General features: G+C 45.9%; 1 protein-coding gene across 2 annotated transcripts in view; it reads right to left on the reverse strand.

Annotated features, from left to right (window-relative positions):
- The window catches only part of LOC147610705 (protein NEDD1-like), a 62,539-nt gene that overhangs the window by 32,421 nt on the left and 17,540 nt on the right, over positions 1 to 12,578 (reverse strand). For both annotated transcript variants that reach the window (XM_086785165.1, XM_086785167.1), the window contains 4 exons: positions 2,567 to 2,827; positions 2,301 to 2,405; positions 697 to 762; positions 359 to 580 (listed from right to left, as the gene is read on the reverse strand). In XM_086785165.1, the coding sequence (XP_086641291.1) occupies positions 359 to 580; positions 697 to 762; positions 2,301 to 2,405; positions 2,567 to 2,827 (654 nt within the window). The remainder of the gene's footprint in view (positions 1 to 358; positions 581 to 696; positions 763 to 2,300; positions 2,406 to 2,566; positions 2,828 to 12,578) is intronic.

The raw sequence follows: 12,578 nt of genomic DNA on the forward strand, positions 1-12,578 counted from the left end.
AGATCACATGATGGTAATTATGAGTTTCTTCTGAATGGGTTGTGGGATCCATGGGAATGTACATGGTTAACATGGACTGACCGTGAGGGCTGAATTGCCCAGAGTCGGCTTCCAGTTCTTGCCAACCCTTCACTTCAGTTTCTATTTCTAAGTTTTAAGAAAATCTTTAACATGTCCATTGAGCATTGTCCCCACATTTAGCATTGCCCAAAGTCAGCTTCCAGTTCTTGCCAACTCTTCACTTCAGCTTCGAGTCCCACATAGTTTTCTTTTTCTTTAACATGTCAGTTAACATATTGAATTTGCATTGGTAAAGGAAGGAATGCTATAGTATCAATAAGCAGAGTTTGTTGCTTGCCTCAGATGTACCATAGGCACGAAGAATCGTAAAAGGTTGTGGCTTTCCACGGACATCATAGAAGACCACACGACCATTGTTTGTTCCAGCAGCCAAAATCAGCCCATCGTCTTTGAAAGCTAAAGAGGAGAATGGTGCCTCTGATGGAATACAATGTACAAACTTCCTCATTCCTGGGTCGAACGTGTACAGTTTTTTATCTAAGCCAACACTAATTATCATCTGTCATTTCACAGAGCAGCTCTCAGACAGCGGCTTACAACTAATATTTACTTCAAATTGAGAACATTGATCGAGGCATCCTTGTTGTTATCAAAGTAAATATTCTCACAAATAACCTTATCATTACAAGGAGAAAAGGCCACGCCTGTAGTAGGTGCTGAATGCTGCTTTATCCATGATACCTGAAGCACAAAGCCATTTCAAGAAATTTCAACAGCATGTATCTAAAACCTATTGAATGGAAACTTGAAAATGCATGAATAATGGAGACCATATGCAAAAACTCAAACCCATGTACCAGTGAGGTCCTGAAGTTAATCAATCACAATATCACCTGCAGGAAATATTAAGCAATTCATGGCATACACAGGGTGCTTGAACCTTGGTAGTCCGAATATGTGATGCACACCATGTGCAAGTGGAAATGCAGCAAGGACAGATTCAAGATATTATTGTAAGGCACCACTTTGGCCCTGGATGAGGATAACAGAGCTTAAAGTAAGTAGTCATCAAGTGAGTAGCACAGGAGTTCCTCGTGGTGCACAGACTTAAATGAATTAGTAATGGATCATAGACTAAGGGACACAAATCTTACCGTTCCTTTGAAATTTGAAAAAGAAATAATGGGTTTTGGGGGAATTATCTTGAAATTGCAGTAGGATGGTAAGGTTTCCCTTAGATCCTGACGATGGTTGAGGGTTCGAATCCCTCCTCACCCACAATCATCATCCCTAGTTTTATAAGGGATGATCAATTCTCCTTTCTTACAGAGAATTTTCTAACGATCTAATGAGCCCACACAAGCAAATCTTTTCTTTATTATCAGAATAATGATACCATAGGAAGAAAAAAAAACGGAGAACATTTTTTTCTGCCTAGATACTTAAATGGAGCAGCATGGGTTGTTACTGCACAACCCCAATTGTGCGTCGTGCGGAAATACTTACATCTCCTCCGGTTTTCCTAGCAATAGATTCTGGGTGCGAAAAAGACAAATATTAGCTAGATAGGCGTAGATGTATGAATAGATATAGACAAAGACATGGTGTTCTAGAGATTGCAATGACCTGGGAAGGTACTTCAACTGACAAAAATTTACAACGTTCCCACCAAGAAATTGTGTGTTAACCCAAGTCGCCCTAAACCAGACATGCAAGCCAAAAGTGCAAATCAGAGGAGCACCTTAGGCTAAGAACCTTTAGCACCCTGTTCGCAACCAAGTCAGGCACCCAATTTATTCTCTCAGCCACCACAACACAGTGATTTTTCTTCCTTGCAACCACTAGCATGGCACTGAATCATCGCCCCCTTCATTCAAAAATTTATGCTGTTTTTTTAAGTGGCATTATGGGGGAATTCGCAGCAATTTTCTATTCTCATAGCATTCCATTTAGCGCCATCTGGTACATACATTCTAAGTCCAAACATGCAACCAGATAAAATAAAAGAGACAAGTAAGATGATTTGCACCCCAAGCGATCTAAGACCATTGACTCACAGTTCACAGCCCAAGGAGAGATGATCTCCAAACAATTCTAGGAATGACAACACCTAATGTAAGTGATCATGTTCACCTGGAAAAAACCCCTTACTTGAAAACATCAAACCTCAGAGTCATGCATGCTTTCTGACCTAATAATATGTGAAGACCCCAAAACATCACCTGTACTAATACGAGAACCTTATAACATGAGAGGAACACTAAGCCATATATTGATACCTTGGGATTACGTCCAGTGGTATCCCAAAGGTGTATAGAGCCATCATCTCCTGCTGTCACCAAGAGATGTCTGCTCAATCGAGAAGACTCCAGCACCCTCAAAACCTGCACCAAAGAAAACAATTGAATAATAGAAGAGCCACCAAACTATTTGTCAACAAAGAAAAGCATGATTGAATTGGTACTCAATCATAATTGGATAGAATTTTGCTTCATAACATAAAGATAAACAAAAGACCACCACATGTTGAGGTTGCACCATTTACCTGACCGTGGGGGTCTCTCAGCTCTGCCGCCCGTGTACCCGATGCAAGATTATGTAGAATCAAATCCCCTTTGAGACTGATAGAAGCTAGATGCTCATCTTTGCTATTGTATGTTACACCTGTGATTGTGTCTGTGTGCCCCTTCAACCACTTGATGCATCTCTTTCGTTGCATGTCCCATATCCTAACAACTTTCCCAGTACCACCTGAACAAAGATATCGTGAGCCCTTGGAACTAAAGCTGATAGCCAAAATAGACTCCTGCAGAACAATAAATGGTCCTCTTCATCAGAACCTTATATCATGCCACAATCAGACAAGTAGTATAGTACCAAAAGGGTCTGTTTTCAGATCTAACATCATTAGAGGAAAAGACTTGCAAAAACCAAATCAGTATCACGCAATGCTTCATCACAAAGGAAAAATGCAATCAAAATACCACCAAACCTTGAAGGTTAGAGTATACAGCTTGACTTCAGATGCATGCCACGTCAACATGAGTATATAAAACTATCTGAAAGTATTTACATCATCGTGACAGACCAAAATGATCTCGACAACACGTTACACAAGAGGACTTCATGGAAGATTGTAAAGACACTTGAGACTTAAAAACAGCTGGGGCATGTTTGATACTAATTCTTCCCTCACTGTCCCACAACTATGTACAATGTAGTAAAAGTCAGGCAGGAGACCTTTGTGAATCGACAAAAGAAAGAAAGAAAGAAAGAGAAAGGTCATTGAAATTTAAGTGACTGAGAAAGAAAGAAAGATATATTGACGTCTACAAAAGACCCGAAGCGCCTATGAAACCATGAATGGTACAATGATACCATGGGTATACACAATGCCATGGAAAAACTAAAAAAGAACATGATAACTGAAAACTGAAACATGACTCCATAAGCCTCTTGACGGCATGGCGAAGGCATGTCATGTCGTCAGAGAATCTCATGGATTTATCTTTGTGTGGTGTAGATCCTCGACACTCTGGGTTGGGGACGTCTGGCATGTAAGTTGGAGCAGGCCTGGTTGCTCAAGACTCTCTGGGACACGAATATGGCCTATGTGTACAGCTGGTATAAGCTGATGTAGATGCAGCAGTGTCCGCTGATGTGGATGCTCGTGATGGGTGCCTCAAGACTCTCTGGGAGACAAATATGGCCTATGTGTACAGCTGGCATAAGCTGATGTCGATGCAGCAGTGCCCGCATGGGTGGCTGATGTGGATGCTCGTGATGGCTTATTGGATACATTTTTGGACTTCAATGTGGTTACCTGGAGGGGATTGATATTTTTGTACTTCTGTGTGGATGCCCAAAGGGGGCCAAGGTGGTTGTTGGGTCAGGTGATATCCACAATATATATGTGGATTCTGGCCATGTAAACATGTACACATGGTGCCTGTGAGGATTCTGGCCATATGCACATGGGGTACCGAGATGGCACGCAGAATATCTGGAAGTACAAGAAAGCAGATGGGCGATCCTCCCAGCTACACGTGCATCATGCATTCATATGCGTGCCGTGACATTTATTTTATTTGTGACATTGTTTGGTTTGCCTCGACAATGCTTGGATTTATTGTGGACGGGGGTGTGCACAAACCTGTTTGGGAAAGACGCAGTGTTCCTCATCTATTATAAAGTGACCGGGTCTATTGTGATTACATGGTGCTTCACAGAGTGAAAGAGATGGAGGAGAAAGAAAGAAAGAAAGAAAGTTATATTAATGTCTACAAAATGCCAAAATGACCTATGAGACCAAAAGATTACATGAACATCATGTCCATGGAATACATCATCATGGGTACTAGAAAGGAACAAGAGCTGAAATGCCAAAGTTGATCCCAATACAAAGAGCATCAAGCTCTTACATCACCTTAAAATATCCCGCATAGGGCGCTACATTATGGTACCCACTGTAGTAAAGCTGAGCCGACGGGAGAAAGTCCTAGCTCGATAGCTGTGTCTATTGTCACTCCTCTCTGCCGGGCTCGTGCATCAACTTGGAGATCGAGTGTAGTGGGTGGATCTGCTCTCGGAACTCTAGTCAAGAAGAAGTCAGTGAGAGTTCTCTGTACTGGTCCTCGGGCAGATTTAGCTGGGTTGGGCCGCAATAAAGACACCCTGTGTCTGTGGAGCTCCAAAAAGAAGAGTCCTAGGCATCTTTGGTCTGGGAAATCCATGATCCTGGAAAGTAGTCCAAATCCATCCCGAAAGAGGCAATGAAACCTCCCTCTGATCTCATAGTATACTGGGCAATCGGAATATATAGCTGGCCTCTGTCTCTGTTGGAGGGGTCATCTCCATTGTTCTGGGTGCTTCCCCACTATTTCTGCACCTCTAGAGAACCTCTCCCAGCCTAGGAAATTTTCCCATATTTTTTGGATTTTTCCCACATTTTTGACACCTTTTTCTGGCATGTTCTATTTTATGCTCCAATCGGCCTGCTTTATGCTGGCCGACTGGGCTCTATAGGTGCTATATAAGCATGGGCTTTGCCCTCAGTTGTATCATCTCATTTCCCGCATATTCTAGGATCTTGGCTGCACCTACGATGTGCCTCGTGCTGCCTACTCCAGCTTTGTAACCACCTTTTGGTGTATATGATCTTCCTTCAGTTCCTGTGCATCCTGTATTTGTGAACTTCAATTCTCTTTCATTGTTTGGCACTTTGTCAATCTCAACCTCTGTATGAAAAAAGCTAGCATATCTTGTCCCTACCCCCGGCCCATATCTGGTTGTCTCCACTCTCAACTGATGGGATGAGGTGCGGATCTATCCAATCGCACATTTCACCCCAAATGACAGATGTGTGTCCATGTAGCATGGGCGTATGATGAAAAAGAGAGAGTGAGAGAAAGAGAGAAGGAAAGAAAGAATGTTATATTAAACGTCTTCACCAAACCCATTGGATCTATGAGACCAAAAGTGATACAGTTGTGTCCATATAATCTCATCATGGTACAAAAGAAAACAAAGACTAGAGCTATGAGCTCGGAATGTCAAATCCGAGCCATATGATACAAAATGGGACCATCATCGTCATACAGTCTATGAAGCTAACCCCCCTATAGGAGGAGCGGCCCATCAAGGATATCAAGTATGGGGTTAGCCTATAGAAGGCTCTGCAAATCTGCTGGGCGTGGGAAGGTGGCTTTGTGCCTCTCCAAGATCTCCTCAAGTTGGGGCTGATGTCTATGTTGCTGGCGAGGTCCAAGGAGTCTAGGACGTCGCGCTCACTTTAGTGCTGTGGCCTCATCTAGAGTCACACCAAAGTGGGGTCCAATGGGGGGACGAGCACTCGAGAGTGTGTGGCTCGATGAGGCTGTGGGTATGTCATCCATGGCTGGTGCGGTATCCTCTTGTGGTCGGAAGAATTGAGTGATGGTTGCCTAGGCTAGGGTGGACATCTCCCACGGGGTCTCGACTCCCTAATCAGTGAGTCGTTGTGGCGATGAGGCTCTAGTTGGAAGAGGCCTAAGCACCACTGATCTGGGTAATCCATGATCCTAGATAAGGGTCCAAACCCCTCTCTGAAGAGACAGAGGAACCTCCCTCGAATCTCATAATATACGGTGCATCTGTATATGAAGTGCTCCTCTGACTCGACGTCCCGTTGGCACATAGTGCATATGCTCTCCTCACCAGGTATCTGCATGGCTCTATCCTTGAGTGCAAATGATTATGATGATTGTATATATACACACGACTACTGGTGGTCAACCAATATAAACACATGTTCACGACCTGCCACATCAGTGTTGGATATTTGGAGTCTAGTAGGTGGGAATGCCCTCTTAGGTATGAACACCCTCTATATGAGTGTACTTGTTATGAGCATGTGAAAACTCCCTATGAATCATAGGATAATAAGTGTGCCATGTGTCATTAGTATGTGTGTGTGTGCGCGTGCGTTTCCAGAATGTGATGTGTCCAGCTATGTGTCAAAAGATAAGGCTACTCCCTAGCCTACAAAAGCATTGTACTTCATAAGTAAACTACACATCTATCAATCTAATCATCCTTGAGTCGCGCAATACTCTATCTCTTGAGCTTTGTCACATCTCTGTCTCTCTCTCTCTCTCTACTTACCTTCAGTTCTTTCTTTTCTTTTCCAGACAGTGTATCAGATATCACATGGTTGTAACTTTGGTCTCATGGGTCACTTTGGCCTTTTGAAGACGGTAATATAACATTTCATTTCATTTCATTTCTCTTCAGAGATGGTAGAGTCATTATCACTGAGCGCCGTCCCAAATAGGGACGCGGGGTCTATGAGACAAAACACCTGGGGTTGGCATTATGGAACTGCAATGGCATGCTGTGGTCGGATCCAGGAGGCTTGAGCGAGATTCTCACAAGCAGGGATGTCAAATTTTTTTTTTTACAGAGACTCATCAGATCCCTGAGAGGGGCTTACCATACATAGCCGGGTATGAGTGGGAGTCGGCTTTTCGAGGCGAAACCCGCACATCAGGAGGAGTACGTGGCGAGAGGGGGGGGGGGTAGCTGTCTTTTTTAGATCCCATCTCCGACACATTCTCAGCATTGTCCGGAAGGACGAGGATGCACGATATCTTTGGGTGCGGCTACAACTTAGCAGTGAGACAGAGTCATCCACATTGCTGTGTGTTATTTTGCACCACGCCACTCCCCTTACGCCGCACAACATGGCCAGTCACCGTACTTACCATTATATGAGGATATCATGGAGTTCTCAGAGTTGGGGGAAGTCCTCCTACTCGGGGATTTCAACGCCAGGACAGGAAGTCAGCAAGTCCCACTACTCGATCTAGACGACCCTATCAGACTTTAGGAGCTGGACATCACTGACACAGGGCTACAGTGATCATCACAAGACCGTGAGGAGGTCAGAGTGTTCGGGAGATATTTCTTAGAGCTGGGAGCTGCACATGGTATCGTTATCTATAACGGGATGTCCCAATGGCCCTCCTCCGGCGCCCTCACCTCCTTCCCTCGCTCAGGAGGTACTAGCACTGTGGACTACCTTATGGGATCTCCGGCTTTGGCACACATTATCCCTGACTTCTCCATTCTGCCACCCCCTTTTGAAGCTAACCATGCCTACCTCTATTTCACTCTTACCTGCACACCACCCGTCCCTCCACCACCTCCCCCCATCTCACATTACACTCAGGTCCTCTTTGATCACGAGCTTGACCTTGTTTACTCCAACCACATCTACCGCCAACTCCAAGATGTGGAACCTACTGTCCCCCTATCCACCCTCACAACACAACTCACCACCATACTCCACACATCCGCCACAGCTTCTTTCATCTGCACGCGGCGGTCTACCGCCAAGCCACCTTGCGGTTCCATGCCCCAGAACTGTTGGTATGATGACGAATGTCGGGCCACACACTCCCGTCTTAAGCATGAGGTACGGATTGGGCAAATCACAAAGCGCCAAGCGCAACGGATTTCTCAACGGCTCACCCAATGCAAGAAACGGGAGTTCTATGCTCGGAAAGAGTATGAGTTATACCAACTTTTCTTAGGGTCGAACTGCAAAGAGGCATGGAGGAAACTCCGAGAACATCACCCTCCCACACCTATCACCTGCCCAGACACATGGCACTCCTATGCATGCTCCCTCTATCATATCCCCCACCACCAGACCCCCGCCCCACCACCTCCACCTTCTTCACAAAGGGCATGGTCCTCAAGGCCCTTCGTAGACTACGCAATGGGCGAGCCCAAGATCATGAGGGACTCACTCCCGAGTACATCTCGCATGCCCATGATACCCTAGCGCCCCTACTAGCCTACATGTTCAATAGAGCCCTTTGTGAAGGATTTCCACCCTCTTGGTCCACCAACACCATCAGCCCAATCCTCAAAGCCGGAGATCCACTTGATCCTAATAACTACAGGACGATCATGATTGGCCAAACTCTACGGATCAGTGCTAGAGGCGGAGCTCAGTTCATTTGCAGAGAGCCACGGATGCATAGCCTCAGGACAGGCAGGCTTTCGGAGGAGGTACTCTACCCTTGACCACATCTTCACCCTCCGTGCCATCATTGAGGAGGGTAGAGCACGACACCAGAGGATTTACTGCTGCTTTGTGGATTTCCACAAAGCTTTTGATACTGTACCCCGAGCCCGCCTCTTACACCGTCTACAAGAGATCGGAGTCCCATCTGACATGGTTTGGAGCATCATCGCCCTCTCTGAGTCTGTCACCGGACGAGTGAGAGCCCCAGGAGGTACATCACAGGAGATTTCCAGCACCATTGGGGTGAAGCAGGGCTGCCCTCTATCACCCACTCTTTTCGGCCTCTACATTGATGAGATCTCGAGCTTCATTGATGGATTACCGGGGGCTGGTCCCACACTGGCAGGCATATTGATCCCCATACTACTTTATGCAGATGACATCGTCCTCCTCTCAGACTCAGCCGAAGGGCTTCAGAGACAATTGGATGCCTTATATGACTTTTGCACTCAGCGGGACCTCAGAGACAATTGGATGCCTTATATGACTTTGAGCTTCACATATAGAGGGGAACCTGTGGAGATTGTCTCATCCTATGTCTACCTTGGTGTCACTTTCAGTGGCCCAAGCTTTACCATGCTTCCCGCAGCACATGCTAGAGTGACGCGGGGATATGCAGCCTTGAGCTTACTTGAGCGGCAATGCTTCCAAGCACATTTCCAAGACCCCAGGACGAAGGGTTGGCTTTTTGACACCCTCGTCACACCAACCTTGATGTATGGAGCAGCTTTCTGGGGGCCAGATTTATCCGATGAGGATTGGCAGCGAGTTGAGAGGCCCCAGGTCATGATGTTCTCCCGTATGCCGCAGCAAACCATCAATCCCACACCAAATTATCCAGGCAGAGTTTGCTGCAGCCCCGATGGTAGTGGAGGCACTCTTCCAGACAGTCACATACCTTCATCGCATCAATCACATGGATCCCCACAAGTACCCGAGGCTTGCCCTGGAGTCCACCAGACAGCTAGCACTTGAGGGACACTCTGGAGTATGGTATGCACTAGTTTCCACTTGGTTCTCAGTATATGGGCTCTGCATGGACCGCCTACCCCCCCTTCAGTACAGTTTGGACTCCCCTTTTTTCCAGCGGTCTCACGACGATACCAACCAGGTTATCCAGTCAGATCTTCTAAGCCTCTACACACATTGCACATGGATCACACCCCAGAGCTCCCCACAAAGATGCACTTTTACAGAGACCACTTCCTCACACTCACTGAGGATGGATTCATCTAGGAGCCGGGCTACTTGAGTGTTCACATGTCCCATGCCATGCGGATTGCGATTGGCCAGATACGGGTTTCTTCCCACCGCCTCAGAGTGGAGATAGGTAGAGCTGAGCACATCTTCAGAGCCGGGAAGCTCGTACGGACACCCACAGAGGAGAGGATCTGCCAACTATGCCACACAGAGGTCAAGACAGAGGAGCATTACATATGCCGCTGCTAAGTATACTATGAGATCCACGGGAGGTTTCACTATCTATTTCATGAGGGATTCGGTCCACTCTCCAAGATTATTGACTTCCACGAGCAACGTTGCCTGGGCCTCTTCCTGCTTGAGCTCCGCAGACATAGGGACACCTTCTTGAGACACAAGCCCCAGCCACCCCACCCCCTACCTCAGCAGCCAACCATCACCAGTTTCTTCCTGACCCAGGAGGTGGAGGACACCGACATAGTGGATCTTGTGGACCCTCCACGAGCTGCTCTGGACCTACCTCGCCCGAGAGGAGTTACCTCGGACCGAGTCTCTGCACTCCAGCGTGGCCCCATCGGCCACGATCACCTCATCAACTCCAGATCCACCAGGACATGCTCCACCACCATCGAGCTACCTTTCCACATGACATAGCTGAGGGAGACCTCTCGGCCATACTTGTCAACACCCATGCTTGACATTTTGGAGAGTGGTATACCATCTACTCGGAGTTGATGTTGCTCCCATGTTTTTATGTTCTTAGTATTCCATGACGAGTTTCCATGGACAGTTTTGTATCACCCCAATGCGATAGCTATATTTATGTTTTCATTCTGTTTTATTTTCCATTCCATGATGAGATATGCCATGGACATTATTGTACCACTTTGGTCTCATAGGCCCATTGGGTCTTTAGTAGACGCTTAATATATCTTTCTTTCTTTCTTTCTTTCTCTCATCAGCTTCAAATCGAGGACATGCTCCACCGCCATCGAGCTACCTTTCCACCTGACATCGTTGAGGTGGACTGTCACAAGTAGGGGAACTACCCGAAACAATAAATAATAATAGACCAACACTTCAAATATACCAAACAGAGCATGGAAACATAGCAGAAGAACCATAAAGAATACAATAACACCGCACTGAGCCGGAACGGCCAGCCCCCCGTAGGAACTTCTTTATTGATAGAGAAGATTTTACAAGATAACAAGGTGCGGATGCAATTAGCACTGGATATTCCACAAAGCATCAGCACAACTCTTGCCCAGATCTCAATCTAGAGCCAAGATATAAACACGGCACCAAAAGCCATCCAAAAACTGTCTCAAAACAGTCCCATGAATTCAGCTCATAATCAGTCCATAAAACAGACCAGTACAGAGCCCAAAACAGACTTGAATTCTGTGCCAAATCAGCCCCAAAATCTACTCCATAAACAGGCCGAAATCTGCCCATGACAAGGCCAGAAGAGAGAGAGAACTGCCTCAAAACAGTCCCATGAATTCAGCTCATAATCAGTCCATAAAACAGACCAGTACAGAGCCCAAAACAGACTTGAATTCTGTGCCAAATCAGCCCCAAAATCTACTCCATAAACAGGCCGAAATCTGCCCATGACAAGGCCAGAAGAGAGAGAGAACTGCCTGCTGTACGGCCAGCGCAAGAGAGAAGAGAGAAAGTCTGTAGTCGGCCAGCAGAGGAGAGAGAGAGAAAAAAAAACTCCAAGAGGGATGCGCATGGCAAAAAGAGAAGCCCCCAGCTCCTTTTATGAAGTCGACTAGCTATCTTTGAACTACTTTTCCCCTTTTTGCCAAAAATAACCGGGTTGGCCCAAAAATATCAACTTTATGCTTTCCTTGGCTTGTACTCCAAGTTTTAGCCCAAAAATATCAACTTTTATGCTTTTCCTGGCTTGATGCCTAAGTTTCATCTAGGCGCCTCTTTTTGTCCACTTGTCCATGCCCAAGATAATAATATGTCCAACCTATCTTTACTGATGTGTGAACACATCGACTTTAAATATTATAAGTCACTTTATTGAATAAAATCCCATGCTGCTCATGCTGTATGGCCATCTTTTAGGCCAAACCATGCCAGTAAAATGCTCTAGCTTTCTTCTGTGGAAAATCCCCGTTCACACCTTGGTTCTGCCCAGTGTGTGAAACATTGGTCAAGACTGGTGAAGGGACCAAATGGTGGCATCCCCTCCGTCTTATAAAGCAGTTGTCCGCAATTGTATAAACCTGATGCCACTTAGCCGATGCACTGCCAATCCGAAATATTTCATAATTCTAGCATTATAGGCATAAATCCAGATCCATGATCCCAAGTCAGATACGGGCACAAGATCCAACCGTATCGAAACTTTATCCATATCCCAAGTCAACAACTCTAATAATAACTAGACACAGGCATAAGAGCCAACTGTGTCTCAAATATCCATAATTCCATAAACCGGATAATAACTAGACAGGCACAAGAGCCAAATATAAATATGTAGACACAGGCACAAGAGCCACTGTCTCAAATATCCATAATTCCATAATATAACTAGACACGGGCTGTCATGTGCATCACAGATGCCATGGACATTTCCAGGGCTAGATCCAGAAGAGGCAAACAGATAAAGACCATGAACCAGTAGAAGATGGACATGGAGCAGGACTTGGAGCAAAGCATGGATCAGAGGGCTGTCGGCTGCAGGACAGAGGATGCTGGCTGCCAGAAGAGCTGTCGGCTGACGTCAGCAAAGAGTGGGCAGCAGGCGCATCATACACAAGCA

Source organism: Cibotium barometz, chromosome 48, assembly GCF_041138505.1.
Source record: "Cibotium barometz isolate CiBa-2024 chromosome 48, ASM4113850v1, whole genome shotgun sequence".
NCBI classification, from domain to species: domain Eukaryota; kingdom Viridiplantae; phylum Streptophyta; class Polypodiopsida; order Cyatheales; family Cibotiaceae; genus Cibotium; species Cibotium barometz.